At 34.5% G+C, this 21,646-nt stretch overlaps 1 protein-coding gene across 6 annotated transcripts in view; it reads left to right on the top strand.

Annotated features, from left to right (window-relative positions):
- CSMD3 (CUB and Sushi multiple domains 3) overlaps nt 1-21,646 on the top strand; it is a 610,641-nt gene that overhangs the window by 421,092 nt on the left and 167,903 nt on the right. For all 6 annotated transcript variants that reach the window (XM_027645674.1, XM_027645676.1, XM_027645678.1 and 3 more), the window contains 3 exons: nt 9,701-9,892; nt 16,931-17,069; nt 19,207-19,394. In XM_027645674.1, the coding sequence (XP_027501475.1) occupies nt 9,701-9,892; nt 16,931-17,069; nt 19,207-19,394 (519 nt within the window). The remainder of the gene's footprint in view (nt 1-9,700; nt 9,893-16,930; nt 17,070-19,206; nt 19,395-21,646) is intronic.

Genomic DNA, 21,646 nt, shown 5'->3' on the forward strand with positions numbered 1-21,646 from the left:
TTCTTGCCAATTGTGTCAATTAGTGTATTTTGTTTCTTTCTTTTTGTTAGGGTACCTTTTTGGGGAGAAAAAAAATCAAAAGGTTATTTTTGTTACTTTTGTCTGAAATAGTAGAACTATCTTGATGATTTAAACATTCATAATCTCTGTAAGAAAATAATCATAGAATTATAGAATGATTTGGGTTAGATGGAACATTAAAGATCATCTAGTTCCAACCCTCCTGCCATGGGCAGGGGCAGCTTCCACTAGACCAGGCTGAACACCTTGAACACCAGCCTTGAATACCTCCAGGGATGGGGCAGCCACAACTTTTCTGGGCAACCTATTCCAGTGCCTCACCACCCTCACAGTAAAGAATTTCTTCCTAATACCTAATGTAAACCTACTCTTTTTCGGTTTCAAGCCATTCCCCCTTGTTTTGTCATCACATACCCTTGTCAAAAGTGTTTCTTCATATTTCCTGTAGGCTCCCTTCAGATACTGGAAGGCCACAACTGGACCTTTTGGGAGCCTTCTCTTCTCCAGGCTGAACAATCCCAATTTTCTCAACCTTTCCTCAAAGGGGAGATGTTCCAATCCTCTAATCATCTTGGTGGCCCTTCTCTGGATTTGGCCCAACAGGTTGATGTCCTTCCTGTGCTGGGGACCCCAGAACTGGATACAATACTCTAGGTGGGGTCTCACAAGAGTGTAGTAGAGGGGCAAGAGTGGAATAGAGGGGCAAGAAACTATTTTATGCTGAACTTCTAAGAAATATTGGAGACTCTTTCATGGTTGACAAGGACAGGTTTTCTTATTTAATACGATTGTGCATTACTCTGAGGGCAAGAAGGAAAAGTGATAGATTTCAGATCAAATAAGGGAACTCAACCTGTTTGTGCTTCCGTACTTTCCACCACTATCAAGTATCCAGGACTAGTGGAAGTACAACTTGGTTTACACATCTAATGTAAACAAAGAAATAAATGACTTTGCATCTCATCACTAGGCAGAGCAGCCTCGTGGTCTAATGTTGTCTTTTATGTCTTTCATTTTCTTGTTGGACATCTGCAAATGATCACTACAGAATCTCTTAATTTAAACTGTACTCTCCTTTGAGATGAAAGTGAGGTAACATGTTAGAAAACAGAGCCCACAAATCCTGAAAAACAAAGTACCAAAAGATATGTAATAAAGCAGAATATTTTAAAAACTTTGTATATATGTGTAAAAGGAAAATAAGAACCTCTGATAATTCAACAGTGGGATTGCAATGTGAGGATTTTGGAACATGTCTAAATGGCATGTATAGATTGAATAATGTAGCTGTAGAGAAAAGGTACCAGAGGTCTATCCTTAAATTGAGAGAAGAGTGAAAGGCTGACAACAGGCCAGAAGTAATATGCAAACAGGAAGTACCTGTTAGAGCATATTTTCTCTGAACTGTCAGAGACAGAGAGTGAGGAACCCAACAGACACTGGAAAAACACCAATGAAATCAGCAGTAAAATCTTTTGATCAGTAAATTCTGCACAAAATAGACCATTAAGAAAAGTGAAGGAGAAAGAGAAGGATACAATGATGTATTTGCCAGAGATATGAGTTGTTTGGATATGCCAAAATATTAGACATAATGAAACATACCTAAACAGTGTTAGGCCAAAATATTAGGCATATTGAAACTTTTTTTAGCTGACATTGCGTCATGTCAGTCAGCTGAGAAATAAGATAGAGAACTGAAAATAGTTGAGTAAGAACACTAATGTGGAAAACATTCAGTGATAATAATTCTGTATATGTTTAAAATAATCTATTTAATCCCTTTAATATATGTGAAGTGTGTAATATGAGAAGAAATTGGTGAGATTCTTTCCACAGATTGTAAGGGCCTTTGAATCTGGTGTTACAGGGAAGTTTCCTCTCTTCTAACTTTATCATTTCAGGTGCCAATTATCTTTTATTCAGAAATGATGGATATGTATTCATCTTTCATAGGTCATTATTTCAGTGCTAATAGCTGCACTACTGAGTCCCTCATCATTACAGAATACATTGGGCTCAGGTCTAGGAGTGTAGTTATGTTTCTGCCCAATTAAACAGCACAAAATATAGAGCATTTTTTGAGCATTATCAGACAGCCAGTGTAAAACTAACCTGTAAACATGTTTTGAGTGTTGGGAGGTATTTGTAAATAGATGGTCCAGCAGTATTTTATATCATGTGACAGCAATTTCTTATATAACAGGATATACCTTAAAATGCTGGGATTTACTGTCAAACTACAGCTGTCCCTCCTCATTTTAAGAGTGGGTGAATAGCCGTTTGGAATTACTTGTCACTACACACTACAGAAAAAAGCCTAGAACACCTCAGACAGATACCTACATGGATGGCTTAAGTTTGGCAATATTAATTTCCAGTCTAAAATTTAATGCATTATATTGCTTACTTTGATTACTGTAAAGATTAAATGTTTACAAGTCAGCTTTCTATATTTATGGTTAGTGATGATTTATAACCACAGTGTCTTCTAAATGTTTTGTGTTCAATTTTTTTCTGTTTTGCTTGGCTGTTTTCTTTGGTGTATTTTTTTGGTTGGTTGGTTGGTTTTTTTATTGTTTTGTTGGTTTTGCTTTTGTTTTTGTTGTTTTTTTTTATTGTTGTTGCTTTTGGTGTTTTTTTGTTTGTTTTTTTTTAAAGACAGACATATTCACCACAGCCACATTTGGGAAGATTCTTTTGACACTGAACACCCTTCTGTTTTGGTTTTCTTTTCATTTGTTTGTTTGGGGTTTTGTTTGTTTGTTTGGAGTTTTGAGTTTGTTTTGGTTTATGTTTTATTTTTGTTCTGTTGTTGTTGTTTGTTTTTTTTTTGTTTTTGTTTTTTTTTTCTTTTTTGTTTTTTTTTTTTCTTCAACTTTTGAGTAACTAAGATCTCTACATCTGGTTCTTTTAAGCTTAAGGTGATTTGCATCTGGGGTATTTAACTGTTTTCTTAGAGTGCTGTTTCCTAGTACTGATGGTATAGAGATCACTTCCTAACGTAATTTTTCACTTTTCTGAAGTCAGTAAGATAGGATTTATTCTTCCTGATGTCTATTCCATAGCAGAATGAGTTTTTAATCTGAAATGTTTTCATACTCTGGTTTACTGATTCCTTTCAACTTTGAGAGGAGTTCTTTGACTTTAGAGACTTCAGGAGGACTATTTTCCTGTCAGAAATAACTATGAATGTCCACAATTAAAAACAAAAACCAAACAAGAAAAAAAGAGAAAAAAAAAAAAAGGTTTAAAGTAAAAAGTTAACAAAAGCCAGCTAATTCATACAGATTAAACACCTTCTTACTTTATCAAGTGTCAAGAGCTCCAAATTTGGCCTATCTTTAAGAACTACCAAAATATTAATAGGGCTATGCTATTATGTAATATATATACAATTTGTGATATTGAAATACAAAATAAAAAAATTAACTTTTAAGATAGAAGCAATCTCCCCTTCTCTTCAGAGGTCTTCTATTCAAGGACAAGACTAACCAGCAGTGTCCTCTGTTGTGCAACCATAACCTTAACAATTGCAACAAAGCAGGTTGCACACTATTCTGTAAAGAATCAAATTAAATAGAGATTTTTTTTCACTCAAATCATCTTAATGATCTTTTCGGTAGAAATGGTATTAAGAACTGAATGACCATTGGTAAGATTTTTCACTGCATGAGTAGCCCTTGTGTGTGGTCCAAGATCCTCATCATTTCTTCTTTTTGAGAAGCTATTTCTATCTCACTGTATTCATATGCACACATAAAGAAGTATGCCATCTGACATAGGGATGAATCTAGTATAAAAAGCTTTAAAAACCCTATAGTTCCAAAAAAAACTCAAGCCCCAAACATGCAATCTAAATGAAATTAAGATTTTAAAAACACTTCTTTCCATCTGGAATGCATCGCCTGCATGATTACATATTGTCACTGTATCCATTTTCTGCTGAGTTCTAGAAATTATCTGAAACCATATGTCAATTAATTTACTTGGGGCTGGATTTCATACTCAGTGCCAAAACTATGAGTAGATGCTTGAGAAATAATAAATGTTCTGAACTGAAGAGATCATGTTTATGGAAAAAGATGATAACTTATGAACTGGGAATAAAATAGTTCATGAGGTTGTTCAGGAAGACACGGTAAAAGAAGTATAGTACTTTGGATGGTTTTAACAACTAGTATAAATTGACAAAAACAAAAATAATAAGAAAAAATAAAATTATTTTTTCTCATAAAAGCTGTGTTTGTTATCTGTCTAAGAACTAAAATGGATCTGGTAGTAAGATATATAACCTATCCTATCTGGTAACCTATCTATAAACCTAACCTACCTGATAGTGAAATTGGTCCCCTAAGAAAGAACTGATGTCCACTCTTCCCACTCCCAAAAAAAAAAAGATATGACACTATACGAGATTACAGTGTAAATGAGACTTTTAAAACAAGTTCAGTTGACATCTGAGACTGTACTACAGGAAACCCAGGGCTGAGCCAGGAAGGAAACCTGGTCTGACTGTGTGAGTGTGGGGTGTCTAGCTTCAAAGGGGCCTTGGTCCCAGCTCTGGTGGTGCAAGTGTGACTGGCTGAGTGGCTCCTTAGCACAAAGACCTACCCAGACAACATAGAAAACCCTGGTTGTGCAAGATGTTAAACTTTGTTTCTCCAAGGGGTACATTGTCCCAAATGAAATACAGATTCTGTACTTTATTCTTAATATTTTCCCATTTTAATCTTCAAACAATGACTGACAAACTTAGATAGAATCTATGAAGTAATGAAAAATCAACAAACAGAGTCTCTGGTTAGAATTTACTTAAGAATTATATCAACTATTCTCCTAAATCCCTGTTAGATCTACAGCAGAAATAAAAGTTAAAAATAGATAAAAAAAATTATCAGAAATGTTTCTGTCGGTAGAAGACAATGAAAACGCTGTAGATATTTTATTATTTCTTTTTCAGGAAAACTTGTATAGAAGGTTGGATTTGAGGTAGCAAATACCAAACTGACCTGATTCTCAAACAGCGTTAGAGATGCAGGGAGACTACAGTGTCCGTACGGGTAAAGGTATTACATGGATTCTGAGGCAGCTCGAATTTTGAAGGTGCAATCAGTCAGGATTGGTTCAGGCTGGTGCAAGTTTTAAAGAACAGCAATACTGGAAAGTCTTTATTTAAAGTGATAAGAATTTGGAAGAACATGTTGGTTTAAAGAAGTTAATAATAATTTTTTTAACATGCTGTGTGCTATGGAGAGCTTGAAATTTTGAAGGCTTAGAGCTTCTGGCCTGATTCTGTGTTGAGAAGAATCTTCCCTAATTCTTCAGGGCGGGGATTAGGACTCCTTACTGATATTGGACTTGGTGTGCATTAGAACATTTAATTTAGAAATCACTGTTAACAGCAAGAAATTCCAAGACATTTATTATATTGATCCCAGCATCGGTGTAGTCTATTACAACCTTGTCACACTTTTAATGCCATGTTTCAAAGTATCTTTCCTGCACGAAAGTGGAAATGTCCTTTTAGGACATTTCAGTCACATCTTAAATTGCCTGGGCTTATAAACTATCAGAAACCTTTTGACTCTGACGGTAACTTATTTTTGAGACAGGAATTATCAACTTAAAATATTTAATTATCTGATTTAGGGTTTAAATGTATTTTTGTGCCTTATTATTAAAAAGATGTGTCAAAATGTTTTTATATTCCACATAAAGGACATCTGTAGATCTGTGTTTACACCTTTTCTGGGTTTAACAACTTCAGTGGCTCTGTAGGAGCATTTGCACAGTATTGTACAGCAAGTAAAAAGATGATTTAAGATACTCCCTTCTCTCAGCTGCTCAGAACATATGTGTCTGTTCATATGAATGCTCTTAGGACAAATCCAAACAAGTTGTGGGGGGTGAGGGGAGCTGAATTTTTTGCATGGCTTGGCTGCCATGAAACTTCAAAACAAGGTTCTGCCCCACTTCCTTTGAGTCATATAGCAGGAATGGGATAAGATAAGTAACTCTCCAGAGTAAGTATTACTTCTACCTGAGCATTTTCACATGTTTTCTGTATGATTGGTGGTCTCGTATTCAAAGTCTGCATTAGAGAATGTATTATATGAATATCTGAGATATTAAGTCTCACTTGTGGGGCCTTTGGTTATTTCTCTGTTAGCAAATAACATAGACCAAGTGGAACTGATATATAGATTGAAACAGCAGGTACTGAACTACTGCTGGCGACACTGTTCACGGATAGTTCAAAGTGTTCTACTGTAGTTCAGAAATGGATCTTCCAATTTAGTTTGATGCAAATAAAAACAATTCATTGCTCCAAAACCATGCCCCGTTGTAAACTCAGACACAATCTGAAGTTATATTTCATGAACACATTCAGCTCAGAAGTGTGTAATAACTACACTGAAACACTTTCTGTCACTCTGATCATGTAGAAAGCCATACAAGCTCTGTGTGTCTAATATGTTCAATAATCTCTCACCCATTGAACAGTTTGAAAATTAGTCCCACTCATCCCTGTCATGATGCTGGAGTTTTTATCAAGAATTGTTTCTTTGAATTCCTAATCTAGCACAGAAGGTTTGGCTTATTGTAGTGTGATTATTCTAAACTAGCAGTGCCCAAAGAAAAAATAAAACGGGTTTTGGTATTTCTCTACCTTCATTAGAGGAAAAAAGCTCTCATATGATCACACACGGGTTTATGCTACACACAGAGTTACTCTTGCACTGATCGTACTGCGTATACCAGGTAATAGACAAACTTTGGTGTTTGTCTGTTTCCCATCAAAAATGTATTTTAACAGCAATGTAATTGATTACATTTACAAATCGTACCTCACTAGTTATTCAAGGTAATTTGACCGTAAGTCTTTTCCATACTCTCAGTTTCCAGTTACTGTGATAAATTATGATGTATTCTTTTTATTGATTTGATAACAAAGAACTCTACCACTTATGCTCTAGTCAAACAGATCAGCCTGTGTTTGACTTTGAATATCTCTAAGGTTGGACATAAAACAACCCCTCTGTAAAAAAAGAAAAACAACAATCAAAAATCATGATGTTTGACCACACTCACAGTGAACCAGTGTTTTGTTTTATGCAGCTGGATTTTTGCTTGTTGCAACTTCTAAATGCTGTGTTTGTGCTTTTGCTGTATACACACTCCCTAGAAGAGTTCTTGTCTTCTCTATTCCTTTTCTGTAAAGCTACTTTCTAGTAAATTGTTTCTTGGGAATGATTTGCCTCAGATGCAGGATTCTGCATTTCCTTTTTTGAATTTTATGAAGTTTCTCCAGCCTATTGAGACTTCCCTAAACAGCATTCCTGCACTAGAGCATATCAACTGATCCTCCAGTGTCTGTAAACTTGCCAAGAGTTTACTCTGTCTCATTGTCCTCATCTTTAATGAATATTGAAGTCAACATCCACCCCTGAGGGACACTGCTACTAATCAACTCCTGCTTAGGGTTTGGATTACGGACAGTCTTTGAACCTGGCAGATCAGCCTGTTTTCCATCCTTTACATACATCACATATCCAGTCCATGTTTCACCAATTTGGCTACAGAGCCAAAAGAGCAAGAAGTAGGTTGAGCAAGCATGCAAGCATGCAAGATGGCAAATAAGGGAAAGGTTATAAGCTAATTTGCATAGATATTACTAAGTGATTAAAACACCCAAGCAGATTGTATCAGAAATTCTAAATAGGTTTGTGTGCCCCCTTAGCATCTTTTTCAGCCATACACAATTTCTTTGCAGAACAACGCAATCTAGTAACAACAGTGTGATTTACAGACAATAACAAATTTTATAACAACAGCTTTATCTCTTTGTCCTTCCAAGACTGATTACAAATTCTGGGTAAGTATCAGCCCCCATTCTTCTGGGATTGATACCAGCATGTTTTAGATAAATCAGAGGAGTGTTTTGTTTGTTTATGGCAAAATTCAAGGCAGGCAGTATCTAAGTGGGCACAACACAGTTTCTTTCCAATGTGGGCTGCTCTGACTGGCCAACACCAATCAAAAAATGCAGTTTGTCTTGTGTTCTCAGCAGGGAGGGATGCAGATAAATATATGACCGGTTTTACTACTTGCTTCAGTCTAAGTGTATTTCAAGGTTTTTTTTCTTTTACTTCTGATCTGACCCTTTTCATATTTGATGACATTTTATTCCAATGTAATCTAGATCCAGTATCTTATTCTGCTAGTATAGTGCAATGAATTTAGTAATTTCATATTTCAGTAATATTTTTTCTAAATTAAAACTCAGCAGCATATTTAACCATTGCGTCTGAAGCAGAAATTTTAAAAAATTACATGACAATTTAAAAAAATCATTATCTTTCATTTATTATCCAGTAGTTAACATTTTAAAGAAATATTTCTTTAATGTTTGGGGACTAAGGAGGAAAAATTTCCCTTACTTCTGTTCATACTTGATTTTTTGTGAGGATGTTTTTGTGGGGACTTTTTCCCCCTGTAATCAGTATTTGTTATGTGGAAAAACAGCTCCATAAAAAGCCCCATGACTTTATAGATCTTATTCTTTTATGTTGTGTTAAGCATGTTCTGGAAAGAAAGGTACTTGTGTTTTTGTTTTTTTAAAGAAATAACCTATATAGACCAAGATTTACTCTTCAAAAAAATTGTAAATACATAACCCCCCCACATTTTGGAAAAATAGATTACTGTCTGCTGGTATTACCTCCCCAGAAAGAGGGCCTCTGAATTAAATCTCAGTACTGCCACTTTGTATTTATGTTGTACAGATTGTTGAGCTCAATGACACTAGTTCCACAGGCAAATCTGACATTTGGTATTTATTTATAATACATATTTCAGTTCTATAACGTAAGTAGGAAATAAAATTTACTTATATAAACATTGAAGTGCTTACCTTTTACTTAAACTTACATTTTTTGGTACATAATGTAGTAAATAATATGTTGATCAGAATATATTAAGTATGGGGATAATATCTATAAATTTCTCATATTTCCCTTGTAGTCATTGTGATTGTGTGTTGTCTTAGTAATAATCTGTATTTATGCATTATATATAGCTGTCTATTCTATCAGACTAAATCCATGTGTATTTTTTGTGTGATTTCTTTGATATTATTATAAGGGTCTAGCACTGTAGATAGGTCATGTGCAAGGGTATAGATATGAGTGATCAATGAAATTTACTTCCAAGGTCACTCCTAAATGTTACACCATACATATATTTATAACATATATATATATATGTGGAAAATTGAAGATGTATACAAACGTACGTCTTTGGAAAACCTGAAATTCTTAATCTGTGTTTTCAATTATTTTTTTTCCATTATTCATATTATAAATCACTAAGTTCAAAGTGCTACATGTCCAGGGTACTAGGAAATCTCCTACTTTCCTTTTTACATATTACAATGCTCCACAGAATTTAAACAAAAATAGTTAAAAGAAAAATTAGGCACTTCTAATACCTAAAGGAGGTAGCAAAAATTAAAAGCAGTAGATTTCTCAATTTGGAGGATTTATCAAAATTTTAGAAGTGATTAGGAAAATTTTGAATTTGCAGAACCTCCTGATTAAAAAAACATTATGGGGCAAAAATGCATTGAAAAGTTTACTTTTTGCAAAAATTTATTTTTTTTTTCTTTTGCTGGTAGGTTCTGTAGCCACTGCCTGCCGTGATCCTGGAGTCCCCATGAATGGAACTAGAAATGGGGATGGAAGAGAACCTGGAGACACTGTCATTTTTCAGTGTGACCCCGGCTATGAACTTCAAGGAGATGAGAGAATAACCTGCATTCAGGTAGAAAATCGGTACTTCTGGCAGCCCAACCCACCAGTCTGTATAGGTATGAAGAAAAAAATCAAATAATGCTTTCCTAAAAATAGAAATCCTGATGTAATGAATCACACTGCTCTAGGAACTTGCTTTGATGAACATACAAGTACTGCACATCTGAGAAATTATTTTACATAAAGCCCTGATGGACATAACCAAAACCTTTCCTCTGTAGTTGTTAGTATAATAGTTCTCATCCTTTTCCTCTCAGGACCGTATCATTTATACTTTGATGATCTGTGACAGAGAAAACAAGAAGGTGTATGTCAATGACTATTATTCCTGCTAGTCTTGGACAAACATTGCATTGAGGAACTTGCCAGAGATTGCAACTGCTAGGAGCACTGTTCAGCTTTCAAATACTCTCTTTAACAAATTTAACTTGCCCCTAGCTGTTGCAAATAAAATCTACATTCTATTTTCATATGCATGCATGCACACCGCCTCCCCTGTTGAGGCATGGATGCAGACAGGTGTTTGCAAACATATTACAGTACTGACTTGGTGTCTTGGCTATTCTATTTAATGTGTTAAAATGTTATTTTCTCTATTCTTACTCTTCTTACTATGCTTTCCTATGCAATGTGAGTGTATGGGCTTGAGGAAAGAACTATCTAGACTATTTGCTTGAAGACTTCAGTAAAGAAATATTTTATTGTTCATCTCTTATAATTCTTATATGTGAAAATATGTATGTATAATACTAACTGAACATCTGTAAGTGTCTAAGTGAAAAAGTAAAATGAATTCCAGGGCTCTAGGAAGAGGCCTTATAGTTAATATATTCTATCATACTGACCTTATTTGATATTACTGGGTTTAAAATACATTTTTCAACTGAAAAATAATTACCCTTTTATAAAGAAGTACTTGCAGTTTTAATCACTATCACTCTTGAGTTGATGATATCATTAAATACATTAAATGTAAGTGCTCACCTGACATTCTGTCCTTACCACATATGTAAATATGCATACACTTGTTTTTTAACTGCACACATCCATTTACCTAATGCTGGTAATTTCCACACTTTATACACAAACACCTACTGTGTACAGAGTAGCAAGAATGGTTATTATGATGATTTATTTGCCCAAATATCAAGCATGAAGTTATCTTCTATTGATTTCCTATAATGATACATTGTTGGGGAATATGAACTGCTAATAGACTGGAGTGTGCAAATCTTACCTTAGAGCCAAGAGATTTCAAAATTGTGTGTTGTAGTTCAGTACACCTTGAAGTTCATTGATTTTTTTCCCAAACTTGTAATGTACTCGTTAATGTTCTTTCCACGCCTGTAAATCAAAACTGTACGATACTTACTCTACACATAACTTCAATATCATCATGGTTTATCAAAGCCTTAGGAAAAAAGAAACATAATTTTGATGGAAGAATAAGAGGCAGGGATAATTCCTGAGGTGTACACTTGTACCATGTTCTAGATTTACTTTATTAGCTCTTTACACTTCAAAGTGTCTTTTCAAACCTCCTTATTATTAATGCTCAAAACTAAAATGTACTTGTTTATTATTCCTACCTGTACGAGTGTCTTGGTTGTAACACAATTTTAAGAACATCTTCATTTTAAAGGTAGTCACAATGGGAAAATTACAAAGATCTATTCATGCATTTGAATGAAAGATAATAATTAGAAACTCTTCTATACTGAAGATATTCTGAAAAACTATAAATTTGAGAGCATGTCTCTGCCAAAAGACAGTCCTTTGACTTATACCTGTGGTGCAAAAAATGGCTAGATGTCTTCCATTCCAAAGATTTTCTGGATCCAATCTTGTCTAGATACCAGAATCTTAAATGATTGTGTTTGCTTAGTTTTCTCAGTGACAATATTAAAAATAGTGGCTTGCAAAAGGTCATTTTGGGATTCAGGTTAACTATACATTTAGGGGAGGTATAGACTGTCTACCAGAAACTTCAGACAGTCTTCAGAAATTCATAGGCAATTATATTTCTTTTTTAAATTGTGGCTTGGTTTTGCTTGTTTCTGTTGTTTTTCTCAGTAAAAGACCTTGTAAACAGTTAATTCCTGTGGTGCTTTCCTAAAAATGTGATCTGTATGACACTAATATAAAGTAAAATTTCAGCAGTTATTTCATATTTCATTATGATTATTTAAATTTATCTTCAGACTAGATATATGGAAGAAAATTTTTACAGTTAGGATAGTTGAAGCACTGAAACAGGTTGCCCAGGGAGTCGTGTATTCCATCACTGGAAACATTCAAGATCAGATTGAACAGAGCTCTCAGCAACCTGATCTATTTGAAGACGTCCCTACTCATATCAATGGGTTTTGACTAGATGATGTTTAAAGTTCTTTCCAACTCAAACCTTTCTATGATTCTTTATTTAATAACTCTTATTAGAAAAAAAAAAAAAAAAAGAAAAAACCGTGTATTCTGTTTGTTTTGTTAAGAAGTAATTCAAAGAATAAATAAATAAATAAAGGACAGAAAGTTGGTGAATAATATTTTCTTGCCTTCTAGAGAAATTAAATAGATTTTAAATAAAAGGAACCCAACCTGTACTTCCTCCCATAAAACAAATGCTAAGATCAACAGAGAGGCAGGCACAGTGCTTGCTTACCACTCTGTCTACACAGAGGTTTATAAAGAGAGGTTGACATAACCTACATCTAGTTTTCACTACATAACACATAAAAATTATATTTTTCATAGTGTATTGACATTTGCCTCTCTTTCTAAAGGGGTTGTTGTATTTGTTCAGTCTTATGTCTTATGACCAATACCTGTAAAAGGTAGGTGTTCTTTATTTTCAGAACTGGTCTCTCCTCAGTTAAAAATAAGGTTATGGCACTTAATAATAGCTTTCCACACATTAAATCCAGAAAATTATGGATTCTGAAGCACACAAAAATTTAATTAAAGCACACAGAGAAAGAGAATGTCTATGAAAAACTTTGGAGAAGATGGTAAAGTGGAAAAAGAAGTATCATGTAATAACATTTTTCATTAGATGGTGTTAACATTTTCAACTTAGTATCTAATGAAATAAAAATTAAAATAACTTGAAATTGATGTATCTAAAGAAAATTCTATCTGAGAGATATTCTATAAAAATGAAGATTTTTTTTTTTGTTTGGTTGGATTTTTTTTACTACTGTTTATGGCATAACTTGAAATAAAATACGGTTTCGCTGTCTAACTTTGTTTATTCCCTGGAGAGACTTTTTGACTATCAACTAGACCTTGGGACAGTTTAAATGAAAGAATCAGTCTCACTGTAAACAGAAAATGTAACTGCTAATGTGTATAAAGAAAGAATAAGTACATTAAAAAGAAGTTACTAATATGAAAATATTCTATCAATGAACTAACAGATAACTAAACTAAATCAAGACATCAGGAAAGTACCATGAATGCCGACATTGGTAGAAAGTAGTGTGACATAGGACTAAGCAGTTTAACTTCTTTATATCATCATATATCCGTTCAAGATACCTCAAAATTATCATCAGACTCATACAGTTTAGTGGTCATTTCAGTGAAGCTTGATTACAGTGAATGACCTAAATATCCTCTTTGGTACTCTTTAAATTTTCATTCCCGAGATATGCAGACAGTGCAGCCAGAACTATTAAAGTACTTGAAGGGTTATACTGAAGAACAGTAGTTGCAGCTGATCTGCAGTTTTTACATTCCATACAACCTCACAGCTCCTCCTTTGCATGAACTTTTACTTCAACAAGAGAGAAGGTTGCAGGGACCTCTTTTACAGTTAAAGGATGCATATTGTTTCGTAATAATTTCATTTTACTTATTTCAGAATTGTGACTAAAGAATATTAAATGACAGAAGTTCCTAAACAATACCAATTTTAATTTTTTGAAGACAGAGGAATTGCAATCATAATCCTTCTTGTAAAACTGTTTCATACTAAGTGAAACTTCTCCAGTCTGTTACGTCGTAGCTAATGAAATTTTCTCTAGCAACTGAAAATATCTGAGGGATTTATTGTGATAAAAATTGTATTTGGCAGCTATTAAGAAAAACAAAACAAATTGTACTAGGCCTGGAAGATACATTTTATGCATTTACTAGTACGATTGATTCATGATATTTTTGTGTTCTTCGAGCAAGGAGTTGTTTCAGATTCTCACTGTTTTTACACAAAATGATGATTTTGGAATTCATATGTCTTTTAATAAAAAAATGTAAATGAAGATTCTAATTTTTTTTTGTTTTGAGTTAGTTTCACTATTCATTACTCCCTTTTAATATAAAAACATATGTAAAATATAGAAAGATTACACTCATATGGACTGCAACTGTGGATGCATTAATCTGCTAAAGTGTTCTACTTGCAGTACTTGAATTCATAAATGACTTGTGATTTAACTTATAGAATCATAGCATGGTTTGGCATGGACCATCTAGTTCCCACCCTCCTACCATGGGCAGGGACACCTTCCATTAGACCAGATTACTCAAAGCCCCATCCAGCTTGACCTTGAACACTTCCAGGGATGGGGCATCCACAACTTCTCCGGACAATGTGTTCCAATATTTCACCACCCTCATAGTAAAGAATCTCTTCCTAAACTCACCTTTCAATTTAAAACCCTTCTCCCTTATCCTGTCACTGAATGACCTTGTCAAAAGTCTCTGTCCAGCTCTCTTGTAGGCCCCCTGTAGACACTGGAAGGCTGCTGTAAAGTCTCCTGGAGCTTTCTCTTCTCCAGGCACAACAATTCCATCTGTCTCAGCCTGTCTTCATAGGTGAGGTATTCCAGCCCTCTGATCATCCCTTCTCTGGGCTTGCTCTGACAGGTCAATGTCTTTCTTGTACTGGGGGCCCCAGAGCTGAAGGTGGTATTTCTCATGACGTAAGGAAATATTGTGTGTATTTCCCACTAGGTTGAATAATAGCTGTACATATCATCTTGTTCTGTACACATCATCTTGAGTGCCATCACACTGCACATACAGGACAACCAGCAGCACTGGTTTATTAAAGGCAGGTCCTGAACGACTAACATGATCTCTTGTATGACAAGGACCTTGTTCAGGGAATGTTGACTACCCAGAGTATAGTAAAGACTTTGATACCATTTCCTACAGCATTCTCATGGAGAAACTGACCATGGGTTGGACAGGTGAACTCTTCACTGGGTAAACTACTGGCTGGATGGCTGGGTCCAGAGTCATGGTGAATGGATTTACATACAGTTGGTTGATAGTCACTAGAGTTGTTTCTCAGGACTCAGTACTGGGGCCAGTCCTATTTAACATCTTTATTGATGATCTGGAAGAGGGGATCAAGCACACCTTCAGTTAGTTCACAGACAACACTAAGTTGTGCAGGTGTGTTGATCTGTTGGAGGGTAGGAAGGCACTGCAGAGGGGTCTGGACAGGCTGGATCAATGGGCCATGCCAATGGTATGATATTTATTAAGATGAAGTACTGGATCCTGCACTCTGGTCTCAGAGGCTGGGGGAAGCTGGGCTGGAAAGCTGCCAGGTGGAAAAGGACCTGGGGGCATTGGTTGACAGCCAACTAAACATGAGCCTGCAGTGTGCCCAAGTGGCCAAGAAGGCCAATGGCATCCTGGTTTATATCAGAAATAGTGTGACCAGCAGTGTGAGGGCAGTGACTGTCCGCCTGCACAAGGTTGCATCTTGAATCCTGTGTTCAGTTATGGGGCCCTCACTACAAGAAAGACATTGAGGTGCTGGAGTGAGTCCAGAGAAGGGTAGCAAAGCTGGTGAAGGGTCAAGCCTCATGAAGATCAGCTGAGGAAGTTAAAGTTGTGTAGCCTAGAGAAAGGAAAGCTCAGGGAAAACCTTACTCTCTACAACTACCTGAAAGGTGATTGTAGTGAGGTGGGTGTTCATTTCTTCTCTCAAGTAACAAATGACAGGATGAGAGGAAATGGCTTCAAGTTGCACCAGGGTAAGTTTAGATGGGTAGTATAAAAAATTGCTTCACCAAAAGGGTTACTGTCATGGTTTGAGATTCCCAAAATTCAATTCCCTAGATCCAACCATTGGAACAGGCTGATAAGGGAAGTGGTTGAGTCCTCATCCCTGGAAGTATTTAAAAGATGTGTAGACGTGTCACTTAGGGACATGGTTTGGTGGTGGACTTGGCAGTGTTAGGTTTACAGTGGGACTCGATCATATGATTCTATAAATGATTTAAATAACCTTAGAGCTCACAGAATCTTGGTTACAGAAAACCTGAGTGATCAATTACTTACCTGGGAACTGCAGGTGATCACTTAGTAGAATTAAAGTTTGCAAAATGATAAGTCTTTATAAATCTTATCTAGAATTTTTTAAATAAAATTTTAAGAATTTCTTTCAAAAAAATCTTTAGAAAACATGCTCATTCTCTTGTTGACACATGAAGTCTTCCATAAGGAATGCTGAAGAACAAGATTTATTTATACTTTCATTCTTTTTACTATTTATATTTCTGGACCAAAACCCCACAACTTTTAGGAACCTCAAAATCACATAGACAAATGTGGTTGTTTTACTCTGATTGTACTTGAAAGCTATTTTATCTATCTCTGAATTTGAAGACTGTAATTATTTTAATTTTTTTTAATTTATATTATATCCATCTGGATCTGAGTTAATAGTGAGTGTTGTCTGGTGAAAAGGTAGGTAATTCCATTATCGATGTAAGTAGATCATATTTCATAGCCTTTAATAAGTAGAAAGTGGAAAGCTTATCCAGTCAAGTTTTTGAAGTCTATAGCCAGAGCATTTTTCAAGTTCACTGTATATTCAGAAAAGCCTTGACATAATATTATACAAGCAAATAAAGTGACACAGAGTTCAAAAGCAAGTGTTTCACTTAGTAGTATTACAATTGATCTAAAGCAAAATGTGAATATATGGGGTTTTTTTGTTTCTATTAAAGCTTTGTAAATCCTTCAGTTGTTTTTTATTTAACTTTTGGAGGATATTAAATGTCAGTGAACAGATTGCTGTTACTTGCTTCTTTATTTCTTACTTTCTTTTCTCAAATTCAATCTATTTTTATTCACAGCTCCCTGTGGAGGAAACCTGACTGGCTCATCAGGTTTTATACTTTCACCAAACTTCCCTCATCCTTATCCCCACAGCAGAGATTGTGACTGGACTATCACTGTAAATAATGATTACGTTATATCATTAGCATTTATCAGGTAATCTGCTACTTACTCATAACTTTTAAAGTAATGTTTATAACTTTGTTATTGGTCGTGTTCAGAGTATATGTATGCTTAATATGACTATCAAACTAATTAGTAATTGCTATCTTTGTTAACAGACACAACAAATACATAAAAGTACTCAGTACACAGACCAGTGGAGCTTGGGAACTCATTGCTCCTGTTTACTTAAAAGTACTCTGTTTGCACTGGCTAATGTTGAGGTGGATGGTGTTCAATCTATAAGATTCAATTCCTGAGAAGGCAGAATGGATGGAGTAACTCTGAACTGTCTGCGATCCAGGATGGTCTTTAATGGTGAAACCTATTGATTCACCATATTTTGTTTGAGACACCAGCTATAAAGGCAAAATTTCAAAAGCTGTCTTTAAATTTAGTTTTATTAGTCCGTATCATTTCAAGATCCTTCAACAAGATACTTCCTGATGTTCTGGTTATTAGATGGAATTTTTCTAGAGTTTTCTTTAATTACAATGCAAGATTAAATTGACCTTCATAGTTCCACAGAGGAACTTTTGTTGTATGCATTGTATGTAACACAGAATGGAAATTAATATATCTATTTTGTATGAAAACTATGCATTCCAACTGGGGAATATGTCACAGAAAAGGTAAAAATGGTACTTGTGATGTCTCATCAAATTAAAGTTCTTTTTATACTGGATGTTCTATAATAGTGTCTTTATTGTTCTGATCAGTGCTAATGTGATGACTTCTTTAGTGAGGTAGGTCATATAGTTTTCTGTTCTTGGTGCTCAGTGATATAGTATGTGTTTTAGTGAATTCATTCTAGGGAAATAACTGTTCAATTATATTTACATAAATTATTATTTAATTTTGTTGGTGATTTCAGAATATAAGTTGCTAAGGAACTTTCTATTGTGCAGTAGCGCATGTTTTATTTGGTTAAATATTGTGAGTTTAAGATATTTAAGAATATTCTACTCTTTATATTGTACATTTAGACATAAGAGAACTCCCATTTTAGAATAAAAATAATATGTTACAGTGTGACTAAATATAGTATATGAACAGTTTATAAATCTCAAATATTACTACATTAAAATATCTTAAAATCTGGTCAATTGCTATGGGTTTTGACAGAAGCTGAGAAACTTAGTCTTGGTCAAAGAAGAGTGCCTCCTTACTGAGAATTGCTTCATTTATGACACACAGACAGTTTCAGAGTGAGAAACTTTGAACACTCTACTAAGTGATGTTAAATAGGCTTTTGAGTGGAACTTACTCCAGCTAATCCTTTTAAACTCAAGACAAACTATGGCACTTTAACAATCAAAAGTGTTAACTTTTGCATTTCTTTTGTAAGGAAATATTTTTGAAATAACCCAAATATTGAAAAAGGTCTTCAATGCCTACATTTATTTCAATCAGGGGCTACTTTCGACTAGAGACAACATAGTTTAGATTTTCATTCTTTCACTAAGTATCTTTTTTTAATTTTTTTTTTTTTATACAGGGACAATCTTATAAGTAAAATTGGTTAACTCTCACCCTGAACTTAAAATTAAATTCAAACTTAACTAATTACGTTAGTTAACTAACCATAATTTCTTTCAAAAGAAAAGATGAGGTTTTAATACTACATCTTTTTATTTAAACTGATTATAGGCAAAATGCTTTCTACTCTCAGAGTTAAGGGAAGATCATCCCCTGACTGTGTGAAAGTGTTTCAGTCTGATTAGAAGCTGTGTATTCTCTACTCTGCAGCTGACTGCATTATATCATAAAGCATTACTGCAAAGAGTTCCAATAGGTCTACATTGGTTTTTTTTTCTAAAGCTTTAGAAATATACTATTAATTTTTTTTCTATTTAAAAGGGTTTGGGTTGCGGGGTGTTTTTTTCTGGTTAGCAGCAAACAATCAATTCTAAAGAGAGAAACAAAAAATATGGTATTTCTTTGGTATTTCTTTGTTTTCTACTAAAACACTTCTACAAACCTTTTTTTCTGACAGTGGAGACTTTGTTTTCCTTTCATGAAAATGGTGATAGTAAACTTCAAATTTAAGCTAATAAGAGTGAAAATCTTAAACAAAGCATATTCTATCTAACATTTCTCTTTCTTTTTTTCTTTTTCTTTTGTTCTCCAGCTTCAGTATAGAACCAAATTATGACTTTCTCTATATCTATGATGGGCCAGACAGTAATAGCCCACTAATTGGGAGCTTTCAAGATAGCAAGCTACCAGAGAGGATAGAAAGCAGTTCAAATACTATGCATCTGGCTTTTCGGAGTGATGGATCTGTTAGTTTTACTGGATTCCATCTAGAGTACAAAGGTAAGTGAAATTATTTTTCTTATCTATTTGAAAAGTTCAATGCATGAGTGCAAATTTTAGTCTGTTGGAATTTCTTGTAGTTTTCTACCTGGTAATGTTTTTGTTTTGCCTAAGACAAATGTGTGATTTCATATACCTGACACATGATAATGTTGATTGCATGATTCCTTCCAGTACATAAAGGGGGCTTACAAGAAGGCTGGGAAGGCCCTTATAGTGATAGGAAAAGGGAGAATGGCCTTAACCTGAAGGAGGGTAGGTTTAGTTTAGATATTAGGCAGAAATTCTTTACTGTGAGGGCAGTGAGGCACTGGAACAGTTTTCCCAGAGAGGCTGTGGGCTCCCCATCCCTGAAGGTGTTCAAGACTAGACTGGATGGGGGCTCTAAGTAACCTGGTCTAGCAGAAGGTTCGCTGCCCATGGCACGGGGTAATGGAACTAGATGATCTTTAAGGTCCTTTCCAACCAAAACCATTCTATGAGTCTATGATTCTATGAACAAAAATGAGGCAGTAGTTTATAGTTTACAGGTTTCAAAAATAATGATGCAGTGGCAAAACTTAACAACATATATATGTGTTTTATCCAGAATTTAAAATTTATTTTTATTTGATATAGTAGGACATGTTGACTTATGTGCATTTAGGGTCCTGCAAGATAAAATGATGTGCTAGAATGTAGGCATCCAATAATGGAAATGAAAAAATTATTTGGCTGAATCTTTGTATAATAGATCATAGTAGAGCTGTCTGCCTGTCTCAGACAAATCTGTCCAAGGTCATAACACAGTAAAAAGGAAAATACAGACTTGAAAATGTATAACCAATAGTAACTTTCATAACTGCCTCTACATGACTCAAGGAACAGAAATATTTGCTATTAACTAAATATGAAAATATTCAATAATCTGTAAAGACAACCAGAGGGAAATATGAATGTTGCTGGTATAGACCTCCTTGGTCTTATTTTCTTCTCCATTTATTCTGATAGCAATTAATAAGGAAGGGAAAGACTTGTGTATTTGCTGCCTTGGCAAACCCATGAAGTTTCCTTATACTTTCCTAAAGTCATGAAATTCTACTGATGTAAAGGAAATTTACACAGTATGAGCTAGTCCTTAAAAGGGATATTCCATATGATATGGTGTTGTCTCATGCTCAGCATGCAAACTAAAGGGAAATCTGAAAGGGACATTATTTAGGAACCAGCTGGACATAGGTTGATTGGTGGTGAGTAATTGTTTTTCATTTACATAACTTGTTTTTCTGGGGTTTTATTTCTCCCTCTCTTTTTTTTATTTTAATTTAAATTTATTATTTCTATTGTTATTTCTAATATTATTATTAGAATTTATTTCAACTATTTAACTTGTTTCATTATTCTTATTTCATCCACAAGTTATTTCAGTTTTACCTTTCTGATTCTCTTCCCTATTCTACCGTCAGGAGTGACCAAGCAGTAGTGTAGTGTTTAGTTGCCAGCTGGGGTTAAACCACAACAGACCTTTTTGGTGCTCCACATGGAGTCTGAAAGCTTGAGCTGACTGCAGGTCAACATGATGTTCATGATTAAAGATTTGTATTCCTGTTTCCTGGCAGCACTTACAAATTTGCTAATACAATCTTATTTTCTCTTTTCGTCACTGGTTCTCAGCCAGACCTGATGAATCCTTTTGCCACATTTGACATAATTTTTCTCATACTGTAGTGTAGTCTAATGACTTTTTTTTACAAGTTCACTTAGCAGCTGCTTCAGATTCACAAAAGTAATTTTAAGGTGCTAAGTATTTCAGGTTTTATTTTTCAGAATGGTTATTAAGAAACTGTATTTCAATAGTGACATTGTAACTGTTTAGTCAGCAACTTCAAGAGTCTGTCACAACTATAATTTTAGGGAAAAGAAAATTACAGGGCTGTAACTTTTGCCTAGAGATAATTTGTGCTGTGACAGATCATGTCTTTCCTCAAATTTTGATTTATGCACCAGGCATAATAAATTATTTTTTTTCTCTCTTTATCTTTTCATGTAGTACTAATTTCTACTTTATCCAAGAATTTTCTAGAATTATGAAATATTTGGAATTATTTTTTGGAATCATAAATTCAAGAATCATGATCTCACAATATCAGTTGTGAACCAATACAGATATATCAATATTAGTTCAACAAGAAGGAAAAATAATATTTTATTGATATTGTAAAAATACTAGTTATAATCCTAAATTAAATTATCTTTTTTTTTCCTTTCTTTTC

Source organism: Corapipo altera, unplaced genomic scaffold, assembly GCF_003945725.1.
Source record: "Corapipo altera isolate COAL_440 unplaced genomic scaffold, ASM394572v1 51, whole genome shotgun sequence".
NCBI lineage: Eukaryota > Metazoa > Chordata > Aves > Passeriformes > Pipridae > Corapipo > Corapipo altera.